The sequence below is a fragment of the Notolepis coatsorum genome, assembly GCF_963971535.1.
Source record: "Notolepis coatsorum genome assembly, chromosome: 2".
NCBI classification, from domain to species: Eukaryota; Metazoa; Chordata; class Actinopteri; order Aulopiformes; family Paralepididae; genus Notolepis; species Notolepis coatsorum.
Window position 1 is genome coordinate 54,293,039 of NC_140166.1, and position 20,842 is coordinate 54,313,880.

At 43.7% G+C, this 20,842-nt stretch overlaps 1 protein-coding gene across 1 annotated transcript in view; it reads right to left on the bottom strand.

The window, feature by feature from the left end:
• Positions 1–20,842, bottom strand: part of LOC311223358 (uncharacterized protein) — a gene marked incomplete at both ends in the record, with an annotated part of 96,252 nt that overhangs the window by 59,191 nt on the left and 16,219 nt on the right. Inside the window, 2 exons of the mRNA XM_084308148.1 lie at positions 18,825–18,893; positions 20,368–20,493. Of these exons, the coding sequence (XP_084164274.1) occupies positions 18,825–18,893; positions 20,368–20,493 (195 nt within the window). The remainder of the gene's footprint in view (positions 1–18,824; positions 18,894–20,367; positions 20,494–20,842) is intronic.

Below are 20,842 nucleotides of genomic sequence, written 5' to 3' on the forward strand. Positions count from 1 at the left end.
GAGGAAATACATATGACTTGATCAAATCCATGTACACAAAAACAGATGTGCTGTTAGAATTGGCAATAAAAGAACACATTTCTTCACCCAGGGTCGCGGAGTCCGCCAGGGGTGCAATTTAAGCCCAACATTGTTTAATATATATATAAATGAATTAGCAAAGTTATTAGAACTTTCCACTGCACCCGGTCTGATTCTGCACGATACCAATGTAAAATTACTGATGTATGCAGATGATCTGGTTCTGCTGTCAGCCACTAAAGAGGGTCTACAACAGAACCTAGACATCCTCCACCAGTTCTGCCAGACATGGTCCCTGAACGTAAACATGAAGAAGACTAAAGTCATGATCTTTCAAAGGAGACACGAGTCTCAGAGTTCACATAATACATTTAAATTAGGCACACACATATTAGAAAACACAAAAAGCTACCCATATTTGGTATTGAAAATAAATCATAATGGTAACTTCAATATGGCTGTGAATGAACTGAAGGAGAAGGGAAGAAGGGCTTTTTATGCCATCAAAAGGAAAATTCCAATTGACATCCCAATTAGGACCTGGCTCAAAATTCTAAATTCTGTAATAAATCCAATAATATTATATGGCAGCGAAGTGTGGGGTCCATTAACTAACCAAGATTTCCTGGGAAAAACACCCATTAGAAGTACTGCATGCAGAATTGTGCAAAAACCTACTTAAGGTCCACAGACACACTGCCAATAATGCATGCAGGGCAGAACTTGGCCAATACCCCCTAATCATTCAAATTCAAAAGTGAGCCATCAAATTTTACACACACCTCCAATCAAGTGACCCCCACTCCTACCACTACAAAGCCCTTCAGAGCCAGGGGAGCTCCAGTAGCTCACCACGTACCGCGAATGCTATTTCAGCGCCGTGGACAACCGTGCTCGTCACGGATCTGGGGCTGAGCGCGTTCGAATCCCGGACGGCAGCCGTGCCTTTCCCAGAGTGTCTTCCCCCCCATCTGAACCCTTTCAGCCTGCTTCTGTCGGTCGAACTTGACCAAGTATGAATGCGATGAAAAAAGCGATAAACGCTAAAAAGAACCAGCTGACTGGTCAAAGTTTAAAAAAAAAAAGCCCTTCAGAGCCAAGAGATGAACCCAGATAAGAGTCCCCTCTCCCAGCTAGTCAGAAATCTCTGCCCACAAACGCTTCAGGACAGATACCAAGAAATCTGGCCCAACCAAATAATCTCAAAACAAAAAGAAAATTATATAGAATATTGGAACAAATCAACCAAATCTCAAAGTAAATTAGAATTCTACTTGACCCTAAACAGAGAGTACACGGTGGCAGAATACCTGACTACTGTGAATGAGATAAAATTAAGAAAAACATTGACACGGTACAGACTGAGTGGACATAGTCTAGCCATTGAAACAGGCCGTCACAGGCAGAACTGGCTGCCCAGAGAGGCCAGGCTGTGTTCACTTTGCCATCAGGGGGACATTGAGACAGAACCTGACTTCCTGCTATACTGTGAGAAATACAAGGATCTAAGAGAAGTCTTCTTTGATAAAATAAACAAAATTGACGCACAGTTTATCCATCTCCCTGATCACCAAAAGCTGCTATACATGTGTGGGGAGAAAAGTCAGTGTACAGCATTAGCTGCAAAATATGTAGACGGTTGTCACAAAATACGAGAACAAGCCCTGTAAATGTATCTGAGTGGCCAGTGGCCACACTTGAAAAACGACTACCCGATCGAGTGACTATTTTGTAAATTAATATGTTTCTTGTTGATTTTCCTTACTGTTATTACTAATATTATGATATTTTATTGCTTAATATATATGTCATTGTTTGTATGTTGAACTTGCTTTGGCAATAAGTATGTTAATATTTCATGCCAATAAAGCCTATTTGAATTGAATTGAATTGAATTGATATGATGTGGCAGAGAGAGAGGAGACATGGAGATATGATGTAGCAGAGAGAGAGGAGAGAGGAGACATGGAGATATGATGTGGCAGAGAGAGGAGGGCGACGGGACTCGAGAGGAGATGTTAGGGTTGGGTACTGTTCACATTTGAACCGATACCGGTACACAACGGTACCTTTTTTCTGTACTTTAGTGTCTAAAAATGTAATCTACCTACCTCAGTTGTAAAAAATGTGTCCAAACTTCAAATTATTTATATTATGGGCGGCTGATTGGCACAGTGGGCAAGGCGCTCGCCTCTAACGCAGGAGACGCTGGGTTCGAGCGTCGCTACCGGCTGGCCGGTCGTTCATACTAACACAATTGGCAAGTGTTAGAGGGTGGGAAAGCCGGTGGGTGGGGATTGGACGTTGTGGACAGCGACTCCTACAGGTCGGTTTGATGCCGGTGCGGCGGAAGCAGGAAGTAGCGGGGGCAGCGTGAGCCTCCCACGCGTTACTCCTCGCCACTGAGAGTTCGAGCTGCTGCGGTGAAAAGATGCGACGGCTGCCTCCTCGTGTACCGGAGGGGACACGTGATGCAAGGCTTCTGTCCTCACTACAACCGACCAGTGGGAGGCATAGTCTAGCAACGTTCAAGACAGGGGAGGGAAGAATTGGATATACGAAATTGGGATGGGAGAACATTTTTAAATGGCGAGAAAAAGTGGATAAATTATAATTTTTTTTTATTATCATTATGATTTATTTAGAACAATTTGTTAATATATATATAATATATAATATTGCAGCGAGAGTTGTCTGCATCTAGCTTTGTAAAGTGTACGTTTTCGGCTCGCCATCGCCCCGACTGCTTTGTTGTTGTTGAATCAAGTCAAATCCTAGGTAAGCGTGTGTTGTGAGCGTGAACGTGTGGCACACTTCATAGGTTTCGTTTCGCGGTAAACGGATTTTTTTTTTTTTATTTCTAAAAGAAAGTACAGTACCGAAATGTGGCACTGGTGGATCTCACGTGAATCGGTACTCGGTAGTGCCGACGTGATTCGGTCGATACCCACTGGGGCGACAGTGGCTCGAGAGGTAGAGCAGTCGACTGGCAATCCGGAGGTTCCCGGTTCGATTCCCGCTCCTCCCGGGGCAGCGTGTCAATGTGTCCTTGAGCAAGACACTTAACCCCCTAACTGCTCCCGATGAGAAGGTTGGCGCCTTGCATGGTCACCTCCACCGTCGGTGTGTAAAAGCGCTTTGGATAAAACCGCTATATGAAAAAGCAGCCATTTACCATTTACCCTTAAAAGTACCGGATTCATCTTAAGAAAAAACCACATCTCTTTGATAAATGCTGGGCTGGGTTTAGGCAATACTTAGAACAGATTACATAGTAGGTTGACGATGTAGGCTATTATTGAAGCTCCCTTTTGTCTTTCTGATGGGTATATATTGCAATGAATTATACTGTAAATGTTATTAGTTGCTCTTTGAAGAGAAAAGATGTAACGTTAGATATTTATTTGTTTGGTGTAGAAGCAGGGCCGGACTGGGGAAATAATTCATACCGGGAGATATAGCCCCAATCAGGCCACTTTTTAAGCGGGGGGTCCCCCACCAGGAATTTTTTTTGTTACAAAGACTTAATTTCCTGCATTCTGGTGAATTTTAGTGCATGTGAATCACAAACTAATGAGCCAACAATTGCTTAGTACAATGTACTGTTATGGACCTCAAATAAAACTGTTGTGGCACTAGCAATGCTACTCTCTCCACCTTCAAAAAGAAAAAAGCAAGAGCACAACATATTTTTCTATTTACCATTATAATACAGTTAACCACTCTCTCCTGTAAGGGCCTTTCTTTTTCTTTGTTTTATCCCTCTCTCCTCCACCCTCTCTCTTTCTTCCACTGTCCATCTTGACATCAACGTTAATTGACTTTCGCTCTACTGTATCTCTCCCGAGTCCCTCACTACCTGGCTCATTGCCTGGCTGTTATTCTGCATCTGAGTGCCGTCTGCCATTCCATTCGCCGCCTCCGCTGTCAATCAGTTGTATCGCCTGGTCCCGCCTCCACCAATCACAAGCGGCAGCACGGCTCCATTGTGTGTCCGTCCGCGTGAGGGAGAGAGAGTCAGATAGTTCTCCAACTCTGTCGCAGACAGAGAAATCCTGGTTGTTCCCCACCCACCTAGGTTATCTAACTATCGCGCCGCGCCGCCGCCACAACTAGAAACAATGGCCTGGCAAAAATAATAAAAAAATTATAATATATATATATATTTTTTTTTATATAATTTTTTTTTAATCTGTGCATGCCAGGCCATAAATTCTCAAAATGTGTAAAAAAAAAGAAAAAGAAAAAAAAATTATTTGTTGAGGTCCTAGTCTGGGGGAGGGGAGGGGGGGTCTGGCCTAGAGTTTTCTTTTGTTTATATTGATTTTTTATTTTTCTTTCGGGGGGGGGGGGGGGGGGGGGGGGTCGACCGAAGTTGTCATCTCGTGTTTTGTGTTTCTGCTTCTCATACGAGAGCTAGTTACCGTACCGAGTGTGCCGTTTAACTCGCCACGCTCTGCACACACGCTCCTCCTGTGATCATCACAGGGCCGGCAGACACAGCCCTACTACACACGACCCGTGACACGCGCTGCTGGCGGAGCGAGGCTTTCTTCATATGGATCCACTTACAGGGGCGTCCGTGTAAAGTCGTGTTCACTACTGGCTTGTGTTCAGTGGCGACAGTGGCGACAGGGAGGTAGAGCGGTCGTCTGGCAATCCGGAGGTTCCCGGTTCGATTTCAGCTCCTCCCGGGCGGCAGCGTGTCGATGTGTCTTTGAGCAAGACACTTAACCCCTAATTGCTCCCGATGAGCAGGTTGGCACCTTGCATGGTCGCCTCCGCCGTCGGTGTGTGAATGTGTGAGTGAATGTGTGAGTGAATGTGTGTGTGAATGTGTGAGTGAATGTGTGAGTGAATGTGTGTGTGAATGTGTGAGTGAATGTGTGAGTGAATGTGTGTGTGTGAATGTGTGAGTGAATGTGTGAGTGAATGTGTGTGTGTGAATGTGTGAGTGAATGTGTGAGTGAATGTGTGAGTGAATGTGTGTGTGAATGGGTAAAATGTGAGTAACAAATTGTAAAGCGCTTTGGAGCGCTATATAAAAAAGCAGCCATTTACCATTTACTCAAAGCGCTCCCCACAATGTAGGGTGGAAATTGCCTCCTTCACCACCACTGGTAGCACCCAACCTTGGGCTATGCAGCAGGCTCAATGGCTGCCATACACTGTCACCCGGCACCCGTCACACTACACAATGACTACCATACACTGGCACCCGGCAGACTACACAATGACTACCATACACTGGCACCCGGCACACATCACAATGACTACCATACACTGGCACCCGGCACACATCACACTACACAAAGGCTGAACGGCTCAGGAGACAGGGATTGATATCAGCCAATTAAGGGGAAGGGATGATTAGGTGGCCTTGATGTCAGAGACCTGATTGGGAATTTGACCAGGAACGTCGGGGAACCCCCTACTCTTTACCATAGGCGTCCTGGGTTATTTTAACGACCGAATTCAGTCCGGACCTCGGTTTAGCGTCTCATCTGAAGGACGGCACTCGCAGCTGTACGGTGTCCCTATCACCGTAAACAGGGGCATTGTTACTGACAAGTCCAGAGGACAGAGTGCCCCCTGCTGGACAACAACACCACTTTCCGACAACGGCCTTGACCGGGGCTCGAACCGGTGATCTTCCGATCATGAGTCCGGAGCTCTACTCACTAACATTGTCATAGCTAGATCTGTGGTGTCGGCTGGATGACGTTGGCTTTGTTTTGCAAACGTTAGTTAACGTTACCGCTATCTATATGGCGTTGGCAGGCGGGGCTGGCGTTGTCCAGTCGACATTACATATCATGATGGCTATGATAGCGTTAGCTAAAGATACTGCATGTTATCAAGTCGATTCGACTCAGGTAGAGTCGAGAAAGTACCACATGCTAAATTGTCCCCGGACTTTGCAACCTATAGACAGTTCCAACTTCAGTGTGTGAATTACATTAATCCACCACAGTTTCACAATTACAATTGGCTAGTTTGTGAAATTAAGGCCTGCCTCTTATATAAGCCTCTCTCTAACAAAGGTCTGGTGCTCTTTGCAGCTGAGGTAAATACAAGACCCGTCCAATATTAGAGGATTCACGGTATAACAAGTCTCCTCATCTGCTCTGTGTCCTTGGTGACCGGAGGTGGGGCTCACGGGTCGACCTGTGGCATCTCTCTGGGTACCGTTCTAGTGTTCTCTGGTTTAGTCCGGTTTAGTCCGGCAGCGTGGCTACATGAGTAGAGCTCCGGACTCATGATCGGAATACTATTTGAATACCCTGGCGTTACGGTTAGGTAGGTGTGTTGGACCCAGGTGCGGCACAGAACAGATACGACGAGAGGCAGATGTTGATTTTCAAACAAGGCACCACTTCTTTAATTCGAGTAGCTGAATGAACACGCACACGATGGTGATAAACAAAAGGGGAGAAATCTCCGTCTCCAAAACACGCTGAATATGATTCACAATACATGGGATACTTAATACAATGATCGGGGAAAACAAAGGGGAGAAAGCAAGGTCTCCAAAACACGCTAAATAATAATAATAATTACGTCAAACGACGGTGCTGCATAATATACATATTAGAAGATAATCTCTCAACAACAAAATTCAATCGGCAATCGAAGTAGCACTGCGATTCAAATACACATCGCGAACAAACGTATCCTCCGTGGCAAGGAGCGATAAGACTAAACATGTAGGTCAGTGATCAACTGACAGTGTTTGTGTGACACAGGAGAGAATAATAAGGAGACATTTAACGAGTCACACCAGGTACAAATGAGTGTAATTAGGACAGGTAGACAGGGCAATTACCCACCAGGTAACGCTAGAGGTTTGCTCCCTGAGGAGAGCGAACCCCAAACGTTACAATTGGCCGACTGTCAACCTATCCGACTTGAGGCTTGAGCCAAGTTGTATAAAAAGTGCGAGTTATAGTGGTTAGAGTCAGACGTACACATGCACAGACATGAGTGATTGCAATACCCCCTTTTGGCTTTGCACGCGGGTTGCAGCGATTGCCAAGTTATGCACAAGGCAGACAAGAAACAACAGTGTCATATCTTGGATGTAAGCCACAGCCTAATCAGAATAAGATCTTAAGAAAAACGTGGCTGTGATGGATGCAGCAGCTAGGTCTATTCTACCTTAAGGCAGCACGTCACCGACTAGCAACTTCAGAAAACAACCATCGATAAAACACCCCACAACGCTCCCCGCCATCCCTTACATACCATATAAGCATCTGCCCCTTGTGCGCTCGCCGCCAGGCCCATGTGGAAAGGGTCTAGCAGCCAGAGACAGACCCGCATCCAGGTTAACACAGTCCACATGGCTATAGGACGGTCCATACACACACACACACACACACACACATACACTCCCTGCAGCTGTAACCTCTCTCTCTCTCGTGGAGTCCTCCTAGCAGGAGCTGGGTTGCTCTCTCTCCCACTATGTCTTCCCCCGGAACGGCAGTGGGATCCATGGGGAGAACAGAGACACGCCCTGGGCTCGGCTCCCACGCAAAGCACCGCTCTGCTGGAGTCACCAGAGTGCTGCCACACCGCAAGCCAACCCTTCCCTGGCCGGCGGTGGTGGAAAGTAGTGTTTTTTTTTTTTTTTTTTTACTCTGTACTTATGTAGGCTACTAGTCGTGAGGTACTTTCATTTTCATTTCAGGGAACTTTGTACTGTACTCCACTATACATTTCAAAAGGAAATCTTTATTTATTTATTTTTTTACTACAACATTAATCTGAATCGGTTACTAGTCACTTTGAAGAAAAAGATTTTGCATAGAAAACATGGCAAAGATGTATGAAGATTAGGTAATTTCTAATTTGAAGCCTGTCAGCTTCAGGGGGATATTATCAGAGCAGCATAACTGGACCACATACCACTTTAACATCACCTTTAATCAGAGCAGCATAACTGGACCACATACCACTTTAACATGACCTTTAATCAGAGCAGCATAACTGGACCACACACCACTTTAACATAACCTTTAATCAGAGCAGCATAACTGGACCACATACCACTTTAACATCACCTTTAATCAGAGCAGCATAACTGGACCACATACCACTTTAACATGACCTTTAATCAGAGCAGCATAACTGGACCACATACCACTTTAACATCACCTTTAATCAGAGCAGCATAACTGGACCACATACCACTTTAACATGACCTTTAATCAGAGCAGCATAACTGGACCACATACCACTTTAACATCACCTTTAATCAGAGCAGCATAACTGGACCACATACCACTTTAACATAACCTTTAATCAGAGCAGCATGACTGGACCACATACCACTTTAACATCACCTTTAATAAGAGCAGCATGACTGGACCACATACCACTTTAACATGACCTTTAGTGGTCAATGGTTCGAAGATTTGGTAGTACTAAAGGGTCATCAAACCTAGTTGTCTTCTATAAAGTGTAGATTTGTTCCAAGATTTCAAATCAATAGAAAAGGTAAACAAACACACTGTGATATGTTCAGATTTTTTCAAGATTTCTTCTGAAAAACTGAAAGAATTATGCATTCTAACATGCCTCTTTACCCCTCTGTTTCACTCTGTTCTCAACGGGTTGTTTCTGTGTCCCCTCCGTGTCGTACAAATGCGATAATTATCGTATATATTTAGCAATACTGTATGAGCCCGTACCGTCAAACTAAATGCAGATCAAACTAAGCCGTTACAGATCAAATATGACTCAAGATCCAGCAATGCAATATCATATCAAACCTACCACTAAATAATTTTTTTAGGATTTAGGAATATACAGTATTTTAGGTTGAACTCTAGATAGAAAAGAGAACGTTTATGAGCAAGCAGTCATTTTGTACACGTGTGTTTTTCACGTGCACACACAAGTCAAGGACTGCGCATCGCAATGAGCTTTTTTTCACATGACATCGCGTAAAGACAGAAGTCCAAATGCGCCCGTCTCTAAATACGTGCCGGGTGCAAAATCTGACCGGCTCGTCTTATTTCACAGTTTGAGTGTCAGTTGGCCCATCAGAGACCCAAATGTATATCCCTTTTCACTACCACACTACCAAAAGGGTTAACCCTTTCACTGCGACAATACAAAAGGTTAACCCTTTCACTGCCACACGACAAATGGTTAACCCTTTCACAACCACACACTGCAGAAGGTTAACCCTTTCACTGCCGCACTACAGACGGTAGTGAAAGGGTTAACCTTCTGTAGTGTGGTCGTGAAAGGGTTAACCTTCTGTAGGGTGGTAGTGAAAGGGTTAAGCACTGACGAAAGTAAGTCTTTCACCTTCAAGGGGGAACCTTAAAATTCTTTATAGCTGGATCCAGAATATCATATTTGTGAGGATACAGCATTTGTGATGGGCAAATTCAGCGGATTTATTGTTAGATAAAGCAACGTTTAACCCTTTCACTACCACACTACAGAAGGTTAACCCTTTACTATCACACTACAGACCAGGTTAACCGTCTGTAGTGTGATAGTAAAGGGTTAACCTTCTGTCGTGTGGTAGTGAAAGGGTTAACCCTTTGTCGTGTGGCAGCGAAAGGGTTAACCTTCTGTATTGTCGCAGTGAAAGGGTTAACCATGTTGGTAGTGTGGCAGCGAAAGGGTTAACCTTCTGTATTGTCGCAGTGAAAGGGTTAACCATGTTGGTAGTGTGGCAGTGAAAGGGTTAAAGGAAAGAGGTACCAAGCGGTAACTCTGCTCAGAGGCTTACGGCGGGTGTTTGTCAGAGAGAATGAAAGGGCCGAGCGTGGAAAGGAAAAGTCCAGAGCCATAGCAAAACGGGCCCAGAAAAAGCCACACCAATTTATATAATATGAAACCACCCTTGTAGGAAAACCACGGGCAGGCGGCAATGATCTTCTAAATGATCTCAACAAGGGTAACTTGACTTTTAAGGGAGGAATCAGGGAGGAGGCCGAGAGTGGGTCTGAATCAAAGCCGTCGGTGACCTCAGGATCATTAAACAAGAGGATCAGCGGGTAATAATAATAATATTAATAATAATAATAACCATAGCGACGGCATCAACCGGAGGATTGGGAACCCGGTCACATCCCGAGTACATTTCACCAAACTTGACAGACAGTGGGGGGAAAAAGGAAAATGTTTCAGCGCTCGGCAAATAAACAACTCTAAAAAGTCCCATCACAAGTATAAACATGCAGTATTTAGCCATCGCCGGAGCCTCTCTCCATCTAGGTCTCTCCATCTAGGTCTCTCCGTCAACACTGACCATAACTAGGGATGTCCGATATTATCGGCCTACCGATATTGGCATTAAAATGTAATATCGGAAATTATCGGTATCGGTTTTCAAAAAGAAAAAAATATTTTTTTTTACATTTATTTAACCTTTATTTACCCTGGCAGGCAAGTAAGAACAAATTCTTATTTTATTTATTGTCAAAAGTATGCATAATGTTGTGTTAATTCAACGACAAGAGATACGTATTGTTAATTACCTGAAATTATTCAGGGAAACCCTGCATATATCGGTATCGGTTGATATCGGTATCGGAAATTAAGAGTTGGACTATATCGGTATATCGGTACAAAAGCCAATATCGAACATCCCTAACCATAACGCGTGGGCAACAATATATGACCATGTGGTTTCTGTTACAACCTGGGTGTCAAGACAGTAGGTTTCCTCAGGGGAAAATCTAGTCGTGGGGGTGGGGAGGGGGGGGGGGGGGGGGGGGGGGGGTGGACACACAATGAGTTGCCAACAACATGACTGGGTGTCTCCTCCTTAATACTGTACTCGGTATTCCACTGAGGTTGGTTACAGTGAAATTACAGGCCAGAGAGAGAGAGACAGAGAGAGAGAGAGAGAGAGCGTGGCCTTCGAGTCTTAAATGGGATGAGATCAGAGATGGCAGACAAGCGTTGCCAATGGACAAGAGAGAAGAACATCTGGGATATGGTACGAGAGTGAAAGAGAGCAAGTCCCACTTCAAACTCCCTCCACGCTCCATACTTACTCTGCCAAGTATAGTGGAGGAGGAGGCAGGGAGGCTCTCACTGAACACTTGAGATGGGGGTTCATCTTCTGTTTTTAGTTTTTTTTTATCAGTCTGTGAACGTGTTCTGTGAGCTGCCCCTTCTGAGACAAAGCGTGATATCTTACAGTATCATGAGAGTCACGGAGGAAGGAGGAAGGCATGAATGCACCCGTTATGAGTTGATCATAAAAGCATAGAAGACACTCAGCTAATTCAACAAGATTCACGGTTGAGTGGGAGGCTAAAGTAGAGAGAGAGAGAGAGAGAGAGAGAGAGAGAGAGAGAGAGAGAGAGAGAGAGAGAGAGAGAGAGAGAGAGAGAGAGAGAGAGAGAAAGAGACTCTTCACTACGACTCTAAAACGGTGACGCTGCACGGTCTACCCGCCAAAGTTACAAGAGTCACACGCCACTGCCGAATTCTACCTGCATTCGGTGGGTGTTAATGTCAAGCCCTGACTGTAGTGAACACCTGCGCTCAGACCTCCAAGCTAACGAATATACCTGTGGCTCCCCCTGTAAACACACCTTCAAAGGCTTCAAATATTTGCTGGCGATAGTTTGAAGATTGCGTCACGATTTACTTCACCCTTGCACTATGCCATCGTACGGCGACCGTGCGGAGGCGGGAGGGGGAGTCTCTGTCTGATGGTCCGGGCGCCTCAGGGGTGCCCTCAGCACCTTTTCCTGGCCCATAAACATCATCCACGTCCGGTGGCCTAGAGAGGAACGTTAGGCTCTGACCTCTCCTTGACCCCTCGGCAGGTGCGCGGAGCCCCTGGGGCGCTGGGGGGGCGAGTCTCAACAGTCTGGAGACGAACATCGATACGGAGGACAGGGGTCGTTACTCAGTGGTCTACTGTTGGAGGCCAGTAAACACGGGTCAGATACCTTGTACCTTCTCAGGCTACAGGGGATGTCTGAGGAATAGCTGCCATGAGTGAACACAGTCATGTGATGTAGGTCTGAAACAACCTATAGACCTGTTTTCTGTATACGTCAGACTCGGTGTGCACGCATCATCACCGCAGCAGAAAGGAGGAACAACAGGGCAGACTACAATATTATTTGCATTTGTTAGCCATGCTAGCGAATCGATCTAAATAATCAATCCATGCCAAAGCTATATAAAAGGTGAAAGACGGTAAATTACATCCAGACGTTTTCGTTTGAAACAACTTTTAGTCAAGGGCGAGTGCCATGGTTTCGCTATAGAGCCCTGTCGTATTATTTTAGCGCAGCAGCTTGTGCAGGTCCAAGGCAACTTAGTCACGTGACTCAGTTGTTATTGCTGATTGGCACGAACACGGTATGTTTGTATACAGAAAACAGGTCTATAGATATAAAGAGAGACCAGCGGGGCTAGTAAACCTATAGATATAAAGAGACCAGCAGGGCTAGTAAACCTATAGATATAAAGAGACCAGCAGGGCTAGTAAAGCTATAGATATAAAGAGACCAGCAGGGCTAGTAAACTTATAGATATAAAGAGACCAGCAGGGCTAGTAAACCTATAGATATAAAGAGACCAGCAGGGCTAGTAAACCTATAGATATAAAGAGACCAGCAGGGCTAGTAAAGCTATAGATATAAAGAGACCAGCAGGGCTAGTAAACCTATAGATATAAAGAGACCAGCAGGGCTAGTAAACCTATAGATATAAAGAGACCAGCGGGGCTAGTAAACCTATAGATATAAAGAGACCAGCAGGGCTAGTAAACCTATAGATATAAAGAGACCAGCAGGGCTAGTAAACCTATAGATATAAAGAGACCAGCAGGGCTAGTAAACCTATAGATATAAAGAGACCAGCAGGGCTAGTAAACCTATAGATATAAAGAGAGACCAGCAGGGCTAGTAAACCTATAGATATAAAGAGAGACCAGCGGGGCTAGTAAACATATAGATATAAAGAGAGACCAGCAGGTCTAGTAAACCTATAGATATAAAGAGTGACCAACAGGGCTAGTAAACCTATAGATATAAAGAGAGACCAGCAGGGCTAGTAAACATATAGATATAAAGAGACCAGCAGGGCTAGTAAACCTATAGATATAAAGAGAGACCAGCGGGGCTAGTAAACCTATAGATATAAAGAGAGACCAGCAGGGCTAGTAAACCTATAGATATAAAGAGACCAGCAGGGCTAGTAAACCTATAGATATAAAGAGACCAGCAGGGCTAGTAAACCTATAGATATAAAGAGACCAGCAGGGCTAGTAAACCTATAGATATAAAGAGACCAGCAGGGCTAGTAAACCTATAGATATAAAGAGACCAGCAGGGCTAGTAAACCTATAGATATAAAGAGAGACCAGCGGGGCTAGTAAACCTATAGATATAAAGAGACCAGCAGGGCTAGTAAACCTATAGATATAAAGAGAGACCAGCAGGGCTAGTAAACCTATAGATATAAAGAGAGACCAGCAGGGCTAGTAAACCTATAGATATAAAGAGACCAGCGGGGCTAGTAAACCTATAGATATAAAGAGACCAGCAGGGCTAGTAAACCTATAGATATAAAGAGACCAGCGGGGCTAGTAAACCTATAGATATAAAGAGACCAGCAGGGCTAGTAAACCTATAGATATAAAGAGACCAGCAGGGCTAGTAAACCTATAGATATAAAGAGACCAGCGGGGCTAGTAAACCTATAGATATAAAGAGACCAGCAGGGCTAGTAAACCTATAGATATAAAGAGAGACCAGCGGGGCTAGTAAACCTATAGATATAAAGAGAGACCAGCAGGGCTAGTAAACCTATAGATATAAAGAGACCAGCAGGGCTAGTAAACCTATAGATATAAAGAGACCAGCAGGGCTAGTAAACCTATAGATATAAAGAGAGACCAGCGGGGCTAGTAAACCTATAGATATAAAGAGACCAGCAGGGCTAGTAAACATATAGATATAAAGAGAGACCAGCAGGACTAGTAAACCTATAGATATAAAGAGACCAGCAGGGCTAGTAAACCTATAGATATAAAGAGAGACCAGCAGGGCTAGTAAACCTATAGATATAAAGAGACCAGCAGGGCTAGTAAACCTATAGATATAAAGAGAGACCAGCAGGGCTAGTAAACCTATAGATATAAAGAGAGACCAGCAGGGCTAGTAAACCTATAGATATAAAGAGACCAGCAGGGCTAGTAAACCTATAGATATAAAGAGACCAGCAGGGCTAGTAAACCTATAGATATAAAGAGAGACCAGCAGGGCTAGTAAACCTATAGATATAAAGAGAGACCAGCAGGGCTAGTAAACATATAGATATAAAGAGAGACCAGCAGGGCTAGTAAACCTATAGATATAAAGAGAGACCAGCAGGGCTAGTAAACCTGTAGATATAAAGAGACCAGCAGGGCTAGTAAACCTATAGATATAAAGAGACCAGCAGGGCTAGTAAAGCTATAGATATAAAGAGACCAGCAGGGCTAGTAAACCTATAGATATAAAGAGACCAGCAGGGCTAGTAAACCTATAGATATAAAGAGACCAGCAGGGCTAGTAAACCTATAGATATAAAGAGAGACCAGCAGGGCTAGTAAACCTATAGATATAAAGAGACCAGCAGGGCTAGTAAACCTATAGATATAAAGAGAGACCAGCAGGGCTAGTAAACCTATAGATATAAAGAGACCAGCAGGGCTAGTAAACCTATAGATATAAAGAGACCAGCGGGGCTAGTAAACCTATAGATATAAAGAGACCAGCAGGGCTAGTAAACCTATAGATATAAAGAGACCAGCAGGGCTAGTAAACCTATAGATATAAAGAGACCAGCAGGGCTAGTAAACCTATAGATATAAAGAGACCAGCAGGGCTAGTAAACCTATAGATATAAAGAGCCCAGCAGGGCTAGTAAACCTATAGATATAAAGAGAGACCAGCAGGGCTAGTAAACATATAGATATAAAGAGAGACCAGCAGGGCTAGTAAACCTATAGATATAAAGAGAGACCAGCGGGGCTAGTAAACCTATATATATAAAGAGACCAGCAGGGCTAGTAAACCTATAGATATAAAGAGACCAGCAGGGCTAGTAAACCTATAGATATAAAGAGAGACCAGCAGGGCTAGTAAACCTATAGATATAAAGAGACCAGCAGGGCTAGTACACCTATAGATATAAAGAGAGACCAGCAGGGCTAGTAAACCTATAGATATAAAGAGAGACCAGCAGGGCTAGTAAACCTATAGATATAAAGAGAGACCAGCGGGGCTAGTAAACCTATAGATATAAAGAGACCAGCAGGTCTAGTAAACCTATAGATACAAGGAGAGACCAGCAGGGCTAGTAAACCTATAGATATAAAGAGACCAGCGGGGCTAGTAAACCTATAGATATAAAGAGAGACCAGCGGGGCTAGTAAACCTATATATATATATAAAGAGACCAGCAGGGCTAGTAAACCTATAGATATAAAGAGAGACCAGCAGGGCTAGTAAACCTATAGATATAAAGAGACCAGCGGGGCTAGTAAACATATAGATATAAAGAGAGACCAGCAGGGCTAGTAAACCTATATATATAAAGAGACCAGCAGGGCTAGTAAACCTATAGATATAAAGAGACCAGCAGGGCTAGTAAACATATAGATATAAAGAGAGACCAGCAGATCTAGTAAACCTATAGATATAAGGAGAGACCAGCAGGGCTAGTAAACCTATAGATATAAAGAGACCAGCGGGGCTAGTAAACCTATAGATATAAAGAGAGACCAGCGGGGCTAGTAAACCTATAGATATAAAGAGAGACCAGCAGGGCTAGTAAACCTATATATATAAAGAGACCAGCAGGGCTAGTAAACCTATATATATAAAGAGAGACCAGCAGGGCTAGTAAACATATATATATAAAGAGAGACCAGCAGGGCTAGTAAACCTATAGATATAAAGAGACCAGCAGGGCTAGTAAACATATAGATATAAAGAGAGACCAGCAGGGCTAGTAAACCTATAGTTATAAAGAGACCAGCAGGGCTAGTAAACCTATAGATATAAAGAGAGACCAGCAGGGCTAGTAAACCTATAGATATACAGATACCAGCAGGGCTAGTAAACCTATAGATATAAAGAGAGACCAGCAGGGCTAGTAAACCTATAGATATAAAGAGACCAGCAGGGCTAGTAAACCTATAGATATAAAGAGAGACCAGCAGGGCTAGTAAACCTATAGATATAAAGAGACCAGCGGGGCTAGTAAACATATAGATATAAAGAGAGACCAGCAGGGCTAGTAAACCTATAGATATAAAGAGACCAGCAGGGCTAGTAAACCTATAGATATAAAGAGACCAGCAGGGCTAGTAAACCTATAGATATAAAGAGACCAGCAGGGCTAGTAAACCTATAGATATAAAGAGATACCAACAGGGCTAGTAAACCTATAGAGAGACCAACAGGGCTAGTAAACCTAGGGGTGGGAATCACCAGAGGCGTCACGATATACGATATTATCACGATACTTAAGTCACGATACGCGATAGTATTGCGATTCAAAATATATTGCGATATGCTGAGTATTGCGATATTGATATTGCGATATATTGCGAGTTATTACCTTTTTTCAACTGCAAAGTAAAACTTTGTCAACATGTTTCATCTGATAAAATAAAGTTTTCAGTCTGTTCATCTCACTTCAATCATTTTTATTGCAGCAAATGGGATTTTCTCAAGCAGACGGATGTCAACACTGTAATCTGTGTTGCATGTGCCTGACAAATGTACACACAGCCAGTAGTTGCACTGTGTGAGTATAACGGATTGACCAGCCGTCATATAGTGAACACTTATTAAAAATAAGGCAGTTGCTTGGATATTAATTTCATAATGATGGAAATGAATCAACAAAATGTGAATTTTGATTAGCGTGTGTGAGTTCTCGTGGACGTGCAAAGCGAGATCTTGTATCCGAGTGGAAGTCTGCGGGTGTTGAACGCCGGCTAATAGCTTTTCAGGATGGCTGGTAGCCTCGGTGCGGTTGTAGCAAGGCAGTGAATAAATCCCCCTGGTTGATCCCACAGTCCTCCCCAAGGGAGCATTCATCAAAGTCAGTGCACACACGTGCACACATACTGTACTCATACAGACCCACGAGCACACATACTGTACTCATACAGACCCACGAGCACACATACTGTACTCATACAGACACACGAGCACACATACTGTACTCATACAGACCCACGAGCACACATACTGTACTCATACAGACCCACAAGCACACATACTGTACTCATACAGACCCACGAGCACACATACTGTACTCATACAGACCCACGAGCACACATACTGTACTCATACAGACCCACAAGCACACATACTGTACTCATACAGACCCACGAGCACACATACTGTACTCATACAGACACACGAGCACACATACTGTACTCATACAGACCCACGAGCACACATACTGTACTCATACAGACACACGAGGACACATACTGTACTCATACAGACCCACGAGCACACATACTGTACTCATACAGACCCACAAGCACACACAAACACACACACACACCAGCAGACACAAGATGTGCATGCACACGCACACACACACACACACCTATGCATGAACATGAACACATAACCGTACATGCCCATGAGAGAGCGCATACACACACACACACACACACACGCACACATGAGCGCACAGACACACACACACACACACGCACACGTGAGCGCACAGACACACACACACACACACGCACACGTGAGCGCACAGACACACACACACACGCACACGTGAGCGCACAGACACACACACACACACACGCACATGTGAGCGCACAGACACACACACACGCACACGTGAGCGCACAGACACACACACACACACACACACGCACACGTGAGCGCACAGACACACACACACACACACACACACACAAACACATAACTGCACATCCCCATGAGAGCACACACACATCCATATGTGAGAGCAGACACACACACACACACACACAAACAAACACACATATGTACATAATATACAGTAACTGTACATCCATATGTGAGCGCACACACACACACACACACACACACACACACACACACACACACACACACACACACACACACACACACACACACACACACACACACACACACACACACACACACACACACACACACACACACACACACACACACACACACACACACACACACACACACACACACAGCTATGATGTGGCGAGCTATGGAACAGACCTTGTTCCATGGTTCTAATGAGTCACAGCCTCTTCCCATCAGGATAATAATAAAGCCCCAGGCTTCATAGGGGAGACGACTCAGAAATCAGAGGAATCTCCTCCACCTCCATCAATCCAGTCTCATCAGACCCCCATCCATCACCCGCGCACTCCGCACGACGCCTCCCACTGTCTCTATGCCGACATTGTTTAAAAAACCATGACGCAGTGACTTTCACCTCTCGTTCACCGTTAAGCCTGTGAACAAATGCACTCAGGAGGGGGGGGGGGTAACCGAGTTCAGACCCAAGTCCCACACGTCTGGGATGTGAGTTTGGAGCGTGTTCCATGTGGCGTCAGATCCACTACGTGTCGACTAGAGCTCTCTTTTTTACAGTGTATTATAGGATCCACTACGTGTCGACTAGAGCTCTCTTTTTTACAGTGTATTATAGGATCCACTACGTGTCGACTAGAGCTCTCTTTTTTACAGTGTATTATAGGATCCACTACGTGTCGACTAGAGCTCTCTTTTTTACAGTGTATTATATAGACTCACCGCATTGAAGGCCTCCTCGTATGTGGAGCTCTCGCCGCTGTTGGTCAGATCGGCGGACACTTCGTAGTTCTGAGTCGAGGAAGAGAGAAAGAGGGTTAACTACATTTAAAGTACTTCGTATTTTATTGCGTATTTGGTGATTTTAGTATTAAAGGGGGCATTTTTTTTGTCCTTTTCAACAATATAGGTATTTGAGGTCCCCTAAACATGTCTTTTAAGTTTTCTGCTGAAGAAACCCCACTCAGATTACGCATTCTAGCAGCCTCTATACCTCTCTGTTTCTGTGCCTGTAACTAGCGAGTTATCGTACAAATACGATAATTATCGTACAAATACTAATTATCGTACAAATACGATAATTATCGTACATCTAGCGGTGGTGCGTGAGCCTGTACCGTCGAATGGAATTCAAATCCAACTTTCAGACTAGACGATGTTCCTGCTGTACAGTGCTTGTCCTGAGTGTACATATGTTTAATTGACTATATGTCTGAAACAATATCTATATTTATTTTGTCGTGTACTCTCTTTAGTCTATATATTCAACAGACCTATACTTTGACTACTTATACGTAGCCATGTGCAATATGTATATTATTTACATTCAACAGACCTATATTTTGTTTATTTATACATAGCTTTGTGCAATAGGTATATTGTTTATCCAACAGACCTATATTTTGACTAACTATATGTAGCTTTGTGCAATATGTATATTGTCTACATTCAACAGACCTATATTTTGACTACTTATATGTAGATATGTGCAATACGTCTGGCATATATGTGTACAATTTGACCTTGTGCTCATCTCATATTGCAACGAAAAAACTTCAATAAACAAAGTTTTGAAAAAATAATACTAGACGATGCAGGTCAAATATCTCCAGATCTTGTCATTAAAAATGTCAGAAACCTATTTTACGCCCAACTTTAGGTAGAAAAGAAAAGATTTAAGTGCGAGCCACCATCTTGTACACGCACATTTGATCAAGATATCTTCACACGCACATACAAGGTCTTACTAACTAACAGGTTAAATAAATATAAAAAAATATATAAAAATCTTAATAATTTCCGATATTACATTTGAATGCCAATAACGGCCAATAATATCGGTAGACCGATAATATCGGACATCTCTAGTATCATATATTGGGCTGATACCAGGCTAAAAAGGCTATTGGTATCAGATATTGGACCGATACCAGGCTAAAAAGGCTATTTGTATCAGATATTGGACTGATACCAGGCTAAAAAGGCTATTGGTATCAGATATTGGACTGATACCAGGCTAAAAAAACTATTGGTATCAGATATTGGACTGATACCAGGCTAAAAAGGCTATTGGTATCAGATATTGGACTGATACCAGGCTAAAAAGGCTATTGGTATCAGATATTGGACTGATACCAGGCTAAAAAGGCTATTGGTATCGGGAGAGTGTCCGCTAAAACCCGGTATAATTTTTTTTAATAATAATAATAATAATAATAATAATAATAATAATAAAATAAACCCCCAGCTGAGTGCAGTTTCTCACCTGTTGGGAGTGTGTGGTCCTGAGGGGTTCTGGGGGCGGGCGGTCGCAGACAGGCAGGTGGAGGAGACAGTGGTCTTTAGCAGCGTCCCTGTCCCCCATCACAAAGGTCATCTGTCTCACAGCGCCCTGGGGACACGCAGACAGGAAGAAGAGGAGAAGGTCAAGAGGTCACCCGTAACCAACCACAGGAAACAACCTTTTAAACTCACATATCATTACAGAATCTTAACTCACCAAGTGAATGCATGGGATGGGTCACTTGGGACGAGGGCCAAAAGGGTAAGACAAGGATATATTATTATTATTATATACATCCATGGGAATTCTGTACGGCAGTGATCCCGTGACGTTCCTGTGACCTTGACTGATAAAGTCTTACATTAGAGGCGGAAAGAGCCACATAACTAACTGAATATGAATGAAGTTGGTCCGATAAGAAATGGCACAGGCAACCAGACCCTCGGTCAAAGATAAA